The 16,479-nt window shown below is 31.5% G+C and overlaps 1 protein-coding gene across 4 annotated transcripts; it reads left to right on the top strand.

The window, feature by feature from the left end:
• The first annotated feature begins 11,821 nt into the window (after window positions 1–11,821).
• LOC129302394 (uncharacterized) lies at window positions 11,822–16,310 on the top strand. Of its 4 annotated transcripts, none has more exons than XM_054941243.1 (3): window positions 11,822–13,105; window positions 14,833–14,944; window positions 15,516–16,310. In XM_054941243.1, exon 1 carries the CDS (start codon window positions 11,885–11,887, stop codon window positions 12,884–12,886), a length of 1,002 nt encoding a protein of 333 aa, XP_054797218.1. In that variant the 5' UTR covers window positions 11,822–11,884; the 3' UTR covers window positions 12,887–13,105; window positions 14,833–14,944; window positions 15,516–16,310. The 4 variants fall into 4 exon arrangements, with proteins under 4 accessions (XP_054797218.1, XP_054797220.1, XP_054797219.1 ...); XM_054941245.1 differs by having other exon boundaries at window positions 15,506–16,310; XM_054941244.1 differs by having other exon boundaries at window positions 11,822–13,109.
• The last annotated feature ends 169 nt before the right edge of the window (window positions 16,311–16,479 follow it).

Below are 16,479 nucleotides of genomic sequence, written 5' to 3'. Positions count from 1 at the left end.
CTGTTCCACTCACTGGCAACTTTAGTAAACTATGGCACTTTTTTAGCTCCAGCTTCCCGTTTTCCAAGACTTCTTTATGATATCCATGAAATCCTCCTCTAAGAGCCAAGCCCCTTGACATCTAAGGAAAGGTTGGATTTTCATTCTTGGGCTTTCTCTAGGACGTGGAGACATAAAGTAATCCATCATCACGTCTAAAATTAGCTAAATGATAGAGGCTTTCCCATTCAAAATTAATAAACACCCACTCAAATTTTTCTTTAAGAGTGTTTTTCTCCCATGTATATTCATCCCTAACGCAATTTACAACTTAAAGGTGGGATTTATCTATTCGATTAAGAAAAACTTGAAGGTGGGATTCACATTTGGTTGAGACCTACCAGTTTTATCCTCAATAGACAAATATGCATTAAAGTCTCCAATAATCAACCACATGTCATTAATATTACTACTTAAATTACAAATATCATCCCACAACGCCTTCCTTTTATACAGATTAGTCTTTGCATAAACATAAGTAATCCAAGCTTGTGCATTTTGACTTAAATAATGGAATTGAACATGGATGAATTGAGTAGAGGAACAATTATATTGAATGGCAATTTTATCTTTATTCTATAGCAACAAAATACCACCGTCATAACATGTTGATTCTACTCTTATCCAGTCACTAAAACCTAATTTATTAACAATCCTATTAGCTTTTCTCTCGCTGACTTAAGGCTCAGATAAAATAAGCATATCAACATCTCTTCCCCTTAACAAAAATCATGTATGCTTCTAGAGAAATTTTTTGAGGTGGCGCCTTGATAATTCCAGGAAATTATATTCATAAAAACAATCAAAGACCATAGGGAAGGGCACATATGATGACAACAAAACTCACAGGGAGATTCACTTTTCACCTCGTCTTCCTCTTCTACCTGACCATCATTAACCTCATCTTAGGTGTTAAACTAGTCTTTGTTTAAATCCCCTCCCTTCGTGGGTAGCTGTTGGAAATTAGAGATATTGGATGGGTCTGTTGGTTTTGGCGAGGGCATGAGTTCTTCAAAAATTCTCGTGGCTTCTAATTATACCCCTTATTTTGTATTTTCCTCTTCTCCATACAAACCTTGTGTGTTATTTTTTGAGCCATTCTTCTCATCCAAATTGTTTTTTTTTTTGTTGGATTGGGATCTGAATTACCTATTTTTCATAATGACCCAATCACTAAATGATAGGCTTTATTCTGCTTCTTTATCCTCATAAGTGGTGATCTAATTTTGGACCCTTTCCTTTCTTTTATTTTATTTAACTCCTTTCTTTTCTTTTGAATAAAGGTGCATTTTTTTTAAATATTTTTAAAGAGCACCTAACATCCTATCATTTTTGTTGGAGCAATTTTATTTTTAAAATTTTTAAAAAAGAACATTTTTTTTCTTTTTATCAAATTTTTTAATAATCAACACTTGATGCCAATATTAAAAATTTGATGAAAAGAAAAAAATGCTCCTTTTTAATAATTTTAAAGAAAAATTATTTTAATAAAAATATTAGGATACTATATGTTTTTTAGAAAATATTTTAAGAGTAAAAATATATTTTTATTTTTTTTTAAAGCAAATATTGGCCTCAGCCGCTCTTGCTCACTATCCTTATTATCCAAGCCCACGTGCGGAACTTCCTTTCTATTCTCTTTTACCTCATTTCGTCCTTTCTCTATGCTAAGACGCATCCTGATCCCCTCTTTTTATACCATTTTTCCAATTTCCTATACCTGCAAGTATCTGCTGATGTGATTGATATGCCCTGCTTTTGAATTTTTTTAGCTTTATCTTCCTTTATCCTCCATTCTCTAGCCATTTCCTCCCCTTATTACTTCTTTTCATTTGTCCTTTAACGCCTGTGTGTGTGTTTGGACAAGGGTTTTTTCCTCTCAAAATTAATTTTTTCAGTAAATTAATCAAACGATTAAAAAAAGATGAAAATCAATTCTGACTCCCATACGTGCGTTTTTCTGTAAGCTACTTTGGCCGACTTTTTGATAAAAGTTTATCAAAAATATTAAAAAAAATTATAAAGATAGGCTCAAGAAAAAATTACAAAGATGGCACATAATTAATAAAAATAAAATTAAATTATCTTCTTTTTTCTTAATAAAATTTAAACTTTGTATATTTAAAAATTAATATTTGATATTTAAAAATTAAATTATATAGCAATTTATATAGCTAAAAATTAATTTTGATTAAATTATCCAAATATCTTTAATTTTGTTAAAATTAATTTTAAAAAACAGTATCCAAACAGATTGCGTTATAACATAATTAATTATGATTAAAATCTACCACTTAATCAATTATTTTCATAATCTATTATACTCAACTGAAATCCAAACGGATCCTATCTCGTTTGTCAATACCTCAAACCTTTATTATAGGGCATTGAGTTCTCTCTCATGTTTTGCTTTCCATCCATTTAAGGTTTAGGAGATTGCTTGCCTTTTGTCTCTCGTTGAAGAGGCTTGGACTTAAACGTATTTTTAGCAATCATCCACGTGCTACATCTTTCTTCCAACACGACGCTAGGAGTACCCACCACTAGTTTTGCCCGATTTTTAGCTTGCTCTAATAACAAGACTGGTTCTCCAATGACTTGAGTTGATTCTGACTCTTTACTCTGATTCTGTATTAGGGGGAATTCCTCTTTTCTATGCCTATACTTTCCACGGTTAAAATAAATAATCTTTAAACCTTCATGCTCCACGTGATGAACTTTGTTCCTAATCACAAACAGAGACTTAATGGTTTGCTTAGATATATTTCAACACCCACTCTTGCCTATTTTTCCCTCTCAATTATGACATCTCTGTTCTTATAATGAGTAAGAGTATTCAGGCCCACTTTCAAGACTTTACCAACCATATTCCCCAATTCAAGCATAAACTCCTTAGTACTGGTAGAGTGGGGGCTCCCATTCAAATAGCTAACTTTCCTACACAATTATTATAAGGATTAAAATTAGTACTCCACCTTTAGGCTACCAAATTATGACCTTGGATAATCCAGGGCCCTTCAGATAATAGCTTTCAACATAGAGATAAGTCATATGGCCTGAGCCCAAGACAGTTATTTGGTAGGTCAATGAGTTCAAAGTTTTTTATCTTTGGCATCCATCCAACTCTATCCCTTATCATCTTGAGGATTATACTTTTACCTAAAAGAGTGATAATAATGGCATCCTTCTATGGGAGGCATAGTTTCTTTAGCATTTCATCAGGCATACTGATTATGGGTAAACTCTCCATTATCTCTTGGTATTTATTCAGAGTAGGCATAATCTCCTTCTCTTCTGGCATCTATTCTTTCCACAACTCCTTAAAATCCTTTGCACACTACTTCTCTATCTCCCCCATTAGCTTTTCCTTATAGGAGATTAGGCTTTTCCATGCTCCTTGAGTTTTCATCTCAAGATTTTTCTCTTTTTCAGACTTTCCCCTTCACTTGCTTCTTCCATTAGGCTATCATCTTCCTTCAGTTCTTGCCGATCTTGCATCATCTTTATGTTTTCCCCTATTAAATCTTCTTCCTCTTTTGAAAAACCTCATCTTCCTTATTGGTGTCAACGGCCGTGTTGTTCGGCAAAGCTTGTTGGTCACCCTTTCTCTCTCTACCTATCTCACTCATCTTCCTTTACTAGATCTGGTTTTCCCTTTTTTTAACCTCATTTCATTGCTAGGATTTTTTCACAGAGCATCAAGTATCCATAGTTTGCTTCACACTGAGTTGAGTTAAGAAGATTTAATGGGAACCAAGCTAATTCGAGTTGAGTCAAACAAGGTCCTTTTAGGTAAAATGTAAGTTGTCATATTATATTTTCACTACTTGAACTCGAGATCTCTAATTTAGTAGAACTTTCTTATTAGTTGAATCAAATGTCTAATAGTTTTCCTTGCTTTGAATTGGTTGTGTATTAATGAGATCAGTTATTATAATGTACCAATTAACTCCATAAAATAAGGGCATTGTTGGAAACAAATTTACATTTGTAACATGTTCACTGCATCTAAGTGATCTTGATGACTTAGTTATTTATTCCTCTTAAAAAGGAGAGGAGGGGAGTGTAATGGACAAATAATCAATACTTTGAGTTTGGGCTTGGCCTAAATTGAACAAAAAATGTCAATCAAATGGTGCCCACATGACAACCTGCTAAGAGCAACAAAGTCCATCATAGTACAGAACATGTGATCAAGTATTGAAAGGAAATCGCCATGGCCTTGAAACTCCCCACTTTTTGAACCATGCCGGCCATTAGTGTGATCAACTTCTTGATCTTTACTAAGTCAGACAAACCCTCAGAATGTAAGCAAAGGAATTAAGAAACTCAAACACAAGAGAGAAAAGAGCATGGACGAGAGAACTTGAAAGCTTAGAACTTTACCTGTTTTGCTTCATTTTGTCACGAGACCATTACTCTCTCCCCTAAAGGTTAACCCATTAGACTGCGCAGCATAGCTCTCTTCCCTTCCATCCAGGGGGACCACACCATTCCATTATGAGTTGTTAAAATATCATTACCTTTTTCCCTATAGATTAACCTATTAAAGCGTGCAGTGCACCCATTTATATAACCAAAATTCTCCCCAAATTCCTCCGATATAGGACCTGACAAATATGCTCTAATATTATTTTGTCATGAGACCATTACTCTCTCTCCAAGAGAATAATCTATTGGAGTGCGCAATATACCTCTCTCTCTTTCTATCTAGGGGGCCACACCATTTCATCCACAAATGATTAAAGTATTATTATCTTTTTTTCTTCATAAGTTAACCTATTAAAATGTGCAGTATATTTATTTATATAGTTAGGATTTTTTTTTAAGTTTTTTCGATGTGAAATCTAACAAGATGCTCTCACTCATTCATATTCTCCTTTGCCGTGGTCCTGGTTTGGTCTCCGCTTTTTCGAACTTGCACTTTTATTACAATTTTGTTTGTTGATAATGGTGTCCTTGGACGTCAGTTTGACTACTCCTGAAAGGCAAAAGCAAAACCATTGGAGAAGCTGGGCGAGGATTGCTTTAAAAGGTTCAGCGAATATCGTGGGGCCAATAAACAGGCAAATAATATAATTATATAATAATCAATGCAATGAAAAGAGCAAAAGAATAATTTGCCCGCGCACTTGGGAGCTAGCTCTCTTCTAGATAGTTGAATCATGTCATCATTTTTTAATCCTCTTTATTTGTGTCTTCTAGTCTTCTCTTGCAATTTATTTTGCTCAATTAATGTCTTTCTTTTCATTTTTTAATGAATTTTTCACTTATATTAGTAGATAAAAGGGAAACATGCCTTTTTTTAACCACCATATCTTTTTGGTGATATTTTGACCATCATATTTATGTAGCATATCAAGCGAGTTGATTGTTTTAGCTTGAAAAAAAAGGTAGTTGGTAAGTATTTTTTCCCATATTTTTCAAATGACGAAATCGTAATGAAATCTTTCTTGCTGTTCATTCTCCAATCTTTTCCTTTTCATTTATTTTCCTTCTTTTTTAATTTAATAAGCTAATAGTCCTTTTTCTTTGATCTCCTTTGCTTTATTTTATTTTCTTTCTTTCTTTCTTTCTTTCTTTTTTAATAACATGATCTCCATTCTAAATCACGGCAAGCCAGCCCATTTCCTCCAAACGTACCTACGTTCATCACAGTGGGGGCAATCTTTACCTATCACTTCAACAAACTCAAATTACTCCCTTATAAAATTTTACTTATCCTCCCGTTAGAAAATTTATCATTTCAAAATTTATATGTTTTATAACCTTAAGTAGTACTCCATCCATTTAAATATATAAAATATTTTTAATTAAATCTCACCCTCAATAAAGTAGTTACCTATTTTTAAACTAACCCTATTTTTTCATATTTATTCCTATTAAATACTCTATAGGGATACTTTAAAAAAAGACAATGATTATACTTTAAAAGACTAAAAATACCTTACATTTATGAATATCTAATCTCTTAAAAAATATTTTATATTTTTTAACGAAGGGAGTAATAATTTTAAAATGAAAAGGCAATAATTTAGAAAAAATTGTATAAAATAATTTTTATCACAAAAAATTATCAACCATACAAAAAGAGGCTTATAGATTCTATTTAATGACAATAAAAAACAACATGATTCTAATGGATATAAAAAATTGTTTATATAAAAAGAGTATTTTGTGTCATTATAATGGTATGCTTTATGAGTTTTTTTAGTATTCAATTTATTGAGTTATACTCTTAATATAATTTAATAGATATTTAAATTTATATTTTATGTAAATATTAATATTTATTTATGTATAAATTATGCCCGAATTGATTTATTTTTCTGGGATGGTCACTGTCCTCCATCCTTTTTTTTTTTTGCATTTTCAGTTTATAATTATATTGCCAAGCTTCAATTTTGGTCAGTTTCACTCAAATATTCAAATATCATATCGTGAATTAATTTCTAATTTTTCTACTTACCATCAATCTTATTAATAAAACACTATAAGGTTTCATTATAATATGCTCAAACATAAATTTCGCTATATGTTGCTATAGTAATTGACAACATCCTTGCACGAAAATTTCAATACCTAACTTATACTGAGGTAAATTCCCATTTGCAATATCATAAAATTATAGTAAAAAATTACATATAATAGTTTTCAAAATTATAAAAAAAGATAAAAAATTTTATTAAGTTTTTTTTTGAAATTTTTAATGTCATCCTTTATCATTTTCAAAGTAATTAATCATCAAAGTTAATTTTTAATTGAACTCAGAAAAAAATGGTGCAATATCACCCACTGATAACTGATATGAACATTGACCGTTGAATAAGCTGCTTTGACCAATAAAATGACATGTGGCTCCGAGTCGGATACAGAGTATGATCCACGTGGACCAGAAGAAGTGACCTCTTAAGGACCCGTCAATATTTCCCAGCATCGGGAACCAGAACGCAGGAGTTGGAAGATTCCGGCAACTTGACACCGGCAAAAACCAGAACGCAGGAGATGGAACTTCCGAAGAAGAGAGGAAAGAAAGCGAGAACTCCGTCCTCCATTCAAAGTCAAATCTCCATCCCGGCCAACAAAGTAAGAAACTCGATTCATCGGCAATCAAGACATTTTCAAAAAGCAAGAGCAGCTCCCTCTCCTTTTCTCTGTTTTCTTTCTTTCTTTTTGAAGAAAATGAGCTGATGATCGAAAGAAATATGAAAGACCAACAGTTGAGGTCGCACACGAAATCACAAGAAGCAAGGTTTTTTTTTTTTTAATACTTTTTGAAGGAAATAAACTGATGGTCAAAAGAAATTTGTATGGCGGCGTGAAAGAAATCACACAAGCGAAGGGAATTTTTTTTTTTTTGGTTTTTAAAGAAATTAAACTGATGATCAACAGAAATTTCAAAGAAATGTTACAAATGCACAGAAATCACAACGAGCAAAAGGATTTTTTTTTTCAAGAAAATAAATAAAGAGAAATTTGAAAGAAATGTTACAGCAGCATAAAACACAACAAGCAAAAGCCTTTTTTTTAAAAAGAGAATAAACATGCAGCAAGCTAATGCTCAGAGGAGTCCGCGAGATTTTCCGAACTTATCATCAGCAACTATGGACTTTGCTTAAAAATGAATCAGTCGTCTTTTTTTCTTTTGCCTAAAACGCATCAGTTGTCTACTGTATATTATTTACCGTTCTTAAAAATTACATCGTATCCATTTATTTCCATAAATAAATCTTTTCCATATCTTTTATACCTTGACTTAAATTATAAAAAGAAAATATAGAAGTTTTTCAACGTACTTTTTCAACCTTTTAAAAAGTTTTAATTTTTTTTATTCATTTAGATTGCAGGTTTCAATTATAAACAATATTTATTTTCTAGGGCCCGTCATAACGGGCACTGAATCAAGATACTATTATGGAAGCGTGAAATGACAGGAAAGTATCATCAAAATAAGAAATTATTATAAGCAGGTGGACATTTATACATTGAACAAAAGTGGATCAATAAGTTGCATCGTCTCAAATTGACCACAAATTACTGGACCACACAGTCATAGCTGTTTATTTCTTTCATTTTTCAATTTTTTGGGTGGATCGACATGCATTATTGTTTTACTGAAGGGTTGAGGCGTGAGGGAGTTCGATTGGAATAATAACGCCAAACAAGAGAAAGCGAGTGTGTGTGTGTTGTCTATATGCATTGGATTTGGGCATAATGAAAGAAGTTATGTCTTTTACATATAAAACGTAGAGGACCAATTTTTAATTTTTAAAAAGTATTCTCATAACTCTCTAAAAACTAAAGTGTTAATGAATAAATAAGGTTTGAATTATTGCTCAAAAATCACCCCGAATCTAAATTTTAAAATATACAAAATAAACTCTAAATTTTTAAATTCATAATAAAATGAACTTTAACCATTAACTTTTTAACACTGTTACTGTTCACGCAAGTATTATTTAGGATTTATTTTCTCATGAATTTAATTTTGACTATTACAGTACTCGCGTGAACAATAATGACGATAAAAAAGTTAAAGGTCAGGGTTTACTATGAATATAAAAATTTAAAATTTATTTTACATATTTTAAAAGTTTAATATATAGAATGACTTTCAAACAAGGGTTTAAGATTTTATTTACTCGTTGACCCAAAGTCAAAAGTTGTTTTGATTTGTTTATTCATGAAAAAACATTTCAAAATTACTTTAAAGAAATTGGTTGAAAGTATTTTTGGTCAATGTAATTTGAGGGAGCTTTTAAAATGTGCATTTGGGATTGGGTATTAATGAGAAAATTAAAATATATATACATATTTTTTATTTTATGCTACCCCTAATTCTTTTTCAATCAATTTGTAGTATTAATGTATGTTTGACTATTTATATAATATTTGTCCAATATATCAAACTTTGTATTTTTTTTCTTTATCAGCCAACATATCAAATTTTATGTTATTTAAATTTTTTATTACATACATTTTTCAAACATTTCTAGCATGAAATATTTGTACAACATAAAATATAAAAATAAGAACCATTATCTATTTTAGTAATTGTATATTCAAAGATACTTTTCATCATATATAATATAAATAATTTTAATTTACTAAGACTTTTTAAAAAAATATTTTAAATATAAAATTTTTACATTAATTAATTTTTCTTAAATAAATACTCCCTTCATTTAAAAATATAAAATTTTTTAATTTTTTGAGATTTTACATCTTACCGGGTTAAAAAGAAAAAGCCCTAATATCTCGCCAGAAATATGCCTGATATAAATCTGAAGAACAAGTTAATAAAACTAAAATGAATAGTGAAATTCCCGAGACATCCATACACACCTTCGCTGGGAACAATGACCTCTGTGGGCGCAGCGTTAGTATCAAGGATTAGCTTAGCTCCTAAATAATACAGAAAGTTTAAAAAATTAAGTTGTAAATATTATGCAAAAACACATTATCCAACTAATTCACGTTGTTTTAAATTGAACATTTTGATCGATAGTAATAATACATTGTTTCAACAAAGTAAGGATGTAATTAAGATATGTGTGTATATATATAACATTTATCGATGTCTTATATCTTGAATAAAATAAAACTTTTAAAAATATTTTATATTTAATTTGAAAAGAATATATAATTATTTTTTGAGAATGTAAATTTATTACTTGGCAAAAAAGAAATAAATGTTATGCATTTGATTGGAAGCTTATATTGACATCAATTTCAACTATACATGTTTTAAACATTTTTACGTGCATCTAATGCTCTGTACTAGAGTTTAGAGCATTTTGATTTTGGGTGGTCATTGATGAGTTTCGAGGTGAGCAACAATCAGTTTAATATTATAATATGTAAAATTAATCGATCAATTAGAAATATGAATCAAATAAACTAAATAAAGACTAATTCAAAATTTGACAATTTAATTAATTAATTTAATTTTGTGTTTGTGCCTGTTTAGTTTGCCTTCACATTCAATTTTTGGGAGCAAATTAATTAATGCAAAAAATTACCCAAACAGCCCATCTTTTTCATAATCAATCAATTATGTTAACATAAATCACGTTCTGGCTGAAGCTAATGGGAGCACCTTCAGAATTTCAATTTTACATTAGCATGCGTTTATTATTTGTTAGATAATTCACCTGGCAAATATATCTCCAATGGTTGAATTCAAAGCTGAAACCATAATGATGTCATTGGTGATAGGGAAGATGTTGATGGGATTTATTGATTTATATTTTACATAAATTAAATTATTAATTTTATTATACAATATGATTTAAGTTTTTATAATTAAGACATACTTTATCGGTTAAAAATTTATATTTTTTGAAGAGTTATATATTAAAAAATATAAAATTTTTTATTTTTAATGTATAATTATTTTTTTTAAAATATCTCTATTGAATAAATTATTTGCATGACATTTTTAATTAAATTTCACTTCAATACAGTAGTTATTTGTTTTAAAACTAACCTCATTTTTATATTTACTCATATTTAATAGAATATTTTATTTTAAAATAAATATAAAGTAATTTATTCAAAGAGACACTTTTAAAAAAGACAATAATTATATTTTAAAAGACTAAAAATGTCTTATATTTTTTAATATTTAATTTTTAAAAAATGTCTTACATTTTTAAATAGAGGGAGTACGTCATATTTATTTTAAGATAAAAAGTCATATTAAATAGTGATAAAGATAAAAAGATAGGTTAATTTGGAGATAAGTAATTATTTTATTAAAAATAAAATTTAATTAAAAATATTTTATATTTTTTAATAGTTAAATTATATAAATATTAAATGAATTACTATCACTATTGTATATAATTATTTGTTAAATAAAGTTAGGTTAATACTTGAAGTTAACTTGTTAGATTAGAAGATTTGGAAGAGAAAAGCTTTAAAATTAAAACTCAATGCACTAAGCATTGCTAATATTGATAATATATTATATTAATTGATATTATTAGTTAATTAATTATATTAATTATATTAAATTATTAATTTTATTATATAATGTGATCTAAGTTTTTTATAATTAAGACATACTTTATCTGTTAAAGATTTATATTTTTTGAAGAGTTATATATTTTATCTTTAAGGTATAATTATTTTTTTTTAAAATATTCTATTGAATAAATTACTCCCTGCATGAAATTTTTAATTAAATCTCACTTCAATATTGTAGTTATTTGTTTTAAAACTAACCTTACCTTTCTATATTTACTCATATTTAATAGAATATTTTACTTTAAAATAAATATAAAATAATTTATTCAATAGAGATACTTTTAAAAAAGACAATAATTATATTTTAAAAGACTAAAAATATTTTATATTTTTTAATATTAATTTTTAAAAAATATTTACATTTTTAAATAGAAGGAGTACGTCATATTTATTTTAAGATAAAATAACATATTAAATAGTGATAAAAATAAAAAGATAGGTTAATTTGAAGATAAGTAATTATTTTATTAAAAATAAAATTTAATTAAAAATATTTTATATTTTTTAATAGAAGGGTATATGTTAAATTATATAAATATTAAATGAATTACTATCACTATTATATATAATTATTTGTTAAATAAAGTTAGGTTAATACTTGAAGTTAACTTGTTAGATTGCAAGATTTCGAAGAGAAAGCTTTAAAATTAAAACTCAATGCACTAAGCATTGCTAATATTGATAATATATTATATTAATTGATATTATTAGTTAATTAATTATATTAATGTCGGGTCGCAAACGAATTTTTCAGTTTCGCTTCAACCCCTCACGCAACTCCATCTTCCTGCTTGTTTAGAAAGAAATTCAGATAATGGAAAAAGCAGAAGAAGCCGAACGCTTGCTTGGGGTCGCCGAAAAGCTCTTGTCCGATCGGGATCTTACCGGCTCAAGAGAATTTGCCATTTTGGCCCAGGAAACCGAACCTCTTCTAGAGGGTTCCGATCAAATCCTGGCCGTTGTTGATGTTCTCCTCGCTGCTGATAACCGCATCAGCAACCACCTCGATTGGTACGCTATTCTTCAGGTTGATCGCCGATCGGATGACTTAGATTTCATTAAGAAGCAATATCGGAGGCTCGCACTTCTCCTCCACCCTGACAAGAACAGGTTCTCCCACGCTGATCATGCATTCAAGCTCGTCGCCGAGGCATGGGCTATTCTATCGGATCCCGCCAAAAAGTCGCACTACGACAAGGAGCTTGGCTTCTTCTCTACGGTTGATTTGAGCTCGCCTGGCTGGGTTCATCAAGAGAAATTACCCGTTCGAAGAGCCGGAACGGGGTACGGTCGTGGTGGAAACCAAGGGTTTGATTTCAGGAATAATGGCAAAGCCACTAGGGACGCTGGGAATTTACGACGGAGTTCGTCGACGTTCTGGACAGCCTGCCCCTACTGTTATTTGCTGTGCGAGTATCATAAGATGTACGAGGGATGCTGTCTAAGATGCCAGAACTGTGAGAGGTCATTCCATGGGGTTTCGATTCCGACTTTGCCGCCGCTTGTGCCAGGCCAGGAGGCCTATTATTGTTGCTGGGGATTCTTTCCATTGACTTTAGCCACTGCTAATTCTGGCGGCAAAGAATCTGCGACTCCTCCAGGATTTCCGAATTGGACGCCCATGGCATCTGAATCTGGCCGGCGGCCAGAGAATTATTGGAGTAAAGCAGAACCCGTGGCGGCCGCAAAGCCTGTGTCAAAGACAGCGACGGCCGTGGGTGTTTCTAATGGGATCACTTCAGGTCCAGGATCTAGTGGGCGGAAGCGAGGAAGGCCGAGGAAGGCCCCAGCAGAATCCTTTGTTATCATAAACTAGTTTGAGGTTGCGCTTGGCTCAGATCAGCTGAAAAGCATTTGGATTCCTAACTGCTGTAGAGCTAGTGCATTATTTGTTGTCGAGAATGCTTTGATTGTAGAATATGAAGGTTTAATGGAAGGAAATTTGTTAATTTCGTGGTTGATGCGGCGGGAGCTGGCTTGGCCGTGCTTTCCATGGAAGACCAAAGAAAGCTGAAGATGCTTGGCGGGGAAACATGTAGGTACTGTTGTTTCAGTATTGTTTAGTTGTTCACTTGTTTGTGGATTCCTATTAATTTAACTGACTACTTCATGCTTGATAGCGTGCAACTCTGTACTATTTGCCATATAGTTGTTTCATCTAGGTTTTTTTTAGCAGAGGATCAAAGTTACTGATCTGTTTTAATGCCAGAGAATGGCTGGTTGTAATGTTCTCCTTGTTTAAATGAATCTGGCTACATTCTTGTTTTCCTAAATATACTTTTTAAAATTGTACATATGAAGCACGTTAATTCTTTGCTATGATCACTCGTTATCATTAGCTGGCGCTGCCACCACATTTTGAAGAAAATACATACATTCTTCAGTTTACTGTATGGAGACTGAAAAAATGGCCAATGTTTATGGCTAATAAATAGCGGTACTTGCTGTAATTTTTTAGATTTTATATGTGTATTGATGATTATATTGATAATTGATTGATATTGTTAATTTATGTAGAAATTATTCTCGTATATTGATCCATCCTCAAAAAATGGTCTGCTTGTCAAATTTGATATCTCATATATTGCTTTTGCATCATTTTAAAACCTGAAAGTTAATTTCACTTCAGTTTTCCTATTATGAACTAATTTATATTCGGCCGTGTCGAGTCCCAAATAAGGAATAGTTTTCTGGACTATATTCTTTTTAAAGAGTATCAAATTCTACTTGATCTAAGAGCTATTGGTAGTTCATTTTAATTTCATTCTCTTGAGAGATTAAAATAATGTGATTCTTAAAATCATTTAGCCATCAGATTTTAGGAAGGAACCCAATACGTGGGGAATGGGGATAGTGCTGATGGCATAGGCAAGGGGTGAATATTAGTTGAGCTAGACTGAGTTTATTTTTGGCCCTGTGCTGATCCTATTTTGATGGCCTAATCAAATATTGGGCCTGGCTTTTCTGGCTCCATCTTTGTCTTGGAAGATTTATAAATTTTGAAAGCTTTTGGTATGGCTTTATAATATTTGGTTATTTTGAACATATGAACACTTCTTTGATTATTTATTTACTGCAAATGTGAAAAAACGTGGATTCGAAGAAACTAATATAAAAAACCTTGGTGTATTGGGTGGAACTTGGAAATGCAATAGTCTGAAGCTTGAGTGTCCATAGGGACTTTTGGCCCTGTAACATCAACACCTGATTATAAATGAAAGCTTTTAACCATTGAAGAACGTGAGAACTAAAATCTTTGTTCCCTATTGAACATTTAGGAGTTCTTCATTCTTTCTGAATTTTTCTCTCACATCTCTTATCGATGTGACCGTCTTATAGGAATAAAGTTTGGGGGGGGGGGGAGGATAGACAGAGAAGAGGAGAAGGAATGAGAGAACAGAAACTCAATACTATTCCACTAGTCCAAACACACTGATTACAATGAGCTTTTATTCTCTTATCCAAATCCTATCTAATCTAAATCCTACAGATATCATTTAAAATTGGGAGAATATCAGTGAAGAACCTCTGACATGATTTAACATTAAACAAGGAATTGGACAAATCGTATGTTTATTAAAACTTGAACTTCACTTATTATTTGTTAATATTTGGTTGTTAGAAATCCTTGTTATCATTTCAGAGGTCTTTTATTGACATTCTCCCTTTAAAATTAAAATCCTATTTGGAATCTATTTAAATCCCAACTAACTATAACAGTAAATAATTTTTAATTCTTCTCTTATTCATATTGCATGTCAGACTGTCATTCAGAGAGGTACGGCTGTGTTTTGCACTTGCTTCGTCCAAGGATCTTGTGGTATAAGAAAGTATTAGTTCAAGGTTCAGTCATCTTAAGTGGTGGATATAGGAGGTAATGTCAATACCATGCTATCTAATTTTATTTTTGAAAGCATGTTTGAGGATTAAGAAGTTCTTGAACTCATCCTGAGAAAGCTTGAAGAATTGAATTGTCTAAGGTAGATTTGGATGAGAACTCTCTTGTAGTCGATTGGCATCCTTCTGAAGAATTTTATGGATTCCGACAAGGCGACAAATTATAAAATTTGTATCAAACGAACTATTTTGCTATTGTTCCCGTTAGACAACTAATAGGTAATTCCATTAGGGAATGTGTCCCTCTGTATTATATCAAAATGGACTGAGTATCATATTACGCATGTTTGGATTCTCTGAAATACTCTTAAAACCTTTATATCTAGATCTAAATAGATAAGCTCTGCAAACATTCATAGGATGCCTTGTTCATCTCAAGCTATTGAAAGGACATTATGTGTGTGAAATTTTTAGGTATTTGTTATAATTTTAATTAAAATATAACATTTTTGCTTTTCTAGAATAAATGCCTGCCTATAGAATGTTGACTTGTATTATAATCTACTTGTTAAAAAAAATTCATTGCCAACTCCTGAAGAATTGTACAGGATTTCGTCATCGTCATGGAATTGGTATCATGCAATAGTCTCCACCTCAACAACCTATAGAAGATTTTCATGTAACTTGCGGTTCCGGGCTTTTGGCAGATCCGAAGGTGTCATAGAACAGTACCTAGATGATTTAACTTAAGTATGAGTAGGCTGGTTTGTTAACTGGATCAAAACTCGCTGTTCTTCCATGGATCCTTTCTGTTAAGCTGATTGAGCAAGATTTTTTATCAGGGTAAAAGAGACTTTTGCGTTCTGATCTCTAGTCTTGAAAACTGTGTTAGGCTCCCGCCTTGGGGTTCCAGGAAGCTTCCTTGTCAGGTTCCGACCATCCTATGACTTAAGTACTACAAATTAATCCGTTATTTCAAGGAAGAGCTAAAGAGCTGATCCCGTCTAGGTCACATACCTTCCCTTATACTTTGCTTGCTTCCTCCTTTTCTGAGGCTGAAGTATTTTGTTAGGATTTTTTGTCTTCTATCGCTGCTGGTATGATATGCGGTTCTTTCAAGCAGTACGGAGAGCAGCGAGGGGACCGGCGTACGGTCTTATTTTTTAGCTGTATTTGACTTTTGAGACTTGGACTCGTCGTTGTCTATAGATTATCAATGAGTCGGCACTAGGTTTGCAGATTCTCACGTTGTATATGGGTCTCTCGAATCGTGTTGAATGGAGAACAAAAAAGTGATGGGCCCATCGTCACCCACGTTTGCTTGGATGGAGACCCAGTAATCCGCTCCCTAGCACATTCGTTGGCAATAAAATCGAAGGAAAAATGGAAAATCATTCAAAGTACTAGAGCTCTACTGAAAAACTAGTGAAAACCGGATTTGACCCTGTTTTATTTTCAAACCCTTCAATCTTTTCATTAGTTTGTTTTTTAGTTTTTTTTTTTTTGCGAAAGATAATTTGGTCATTTATAACTATCTTCTTATTAAAAATTAAAGGGAGGGCAATAATAAGG

Source organism: Prosopis cineraria, unplaced genomic scaffold (genome assembly GCF_029017545.1).
Source record: "Prosopis cineraria cultivar Desert tree isolate PC_DT_omini unplaced genomic scaffold, ASM2901754v1 PC2, whole genome shotgun sequence".
NCBI lineage: Eukaryota > Viridiplantae > Streptophyta > Magnoliopsida > Fabales > Fabaceae > Prosopis > Prosopis cineraria.
Note: the sequence above shows the minus strand (reverse complement) of the source record. Positions and strands in the feature narration are given on the sequence as shown.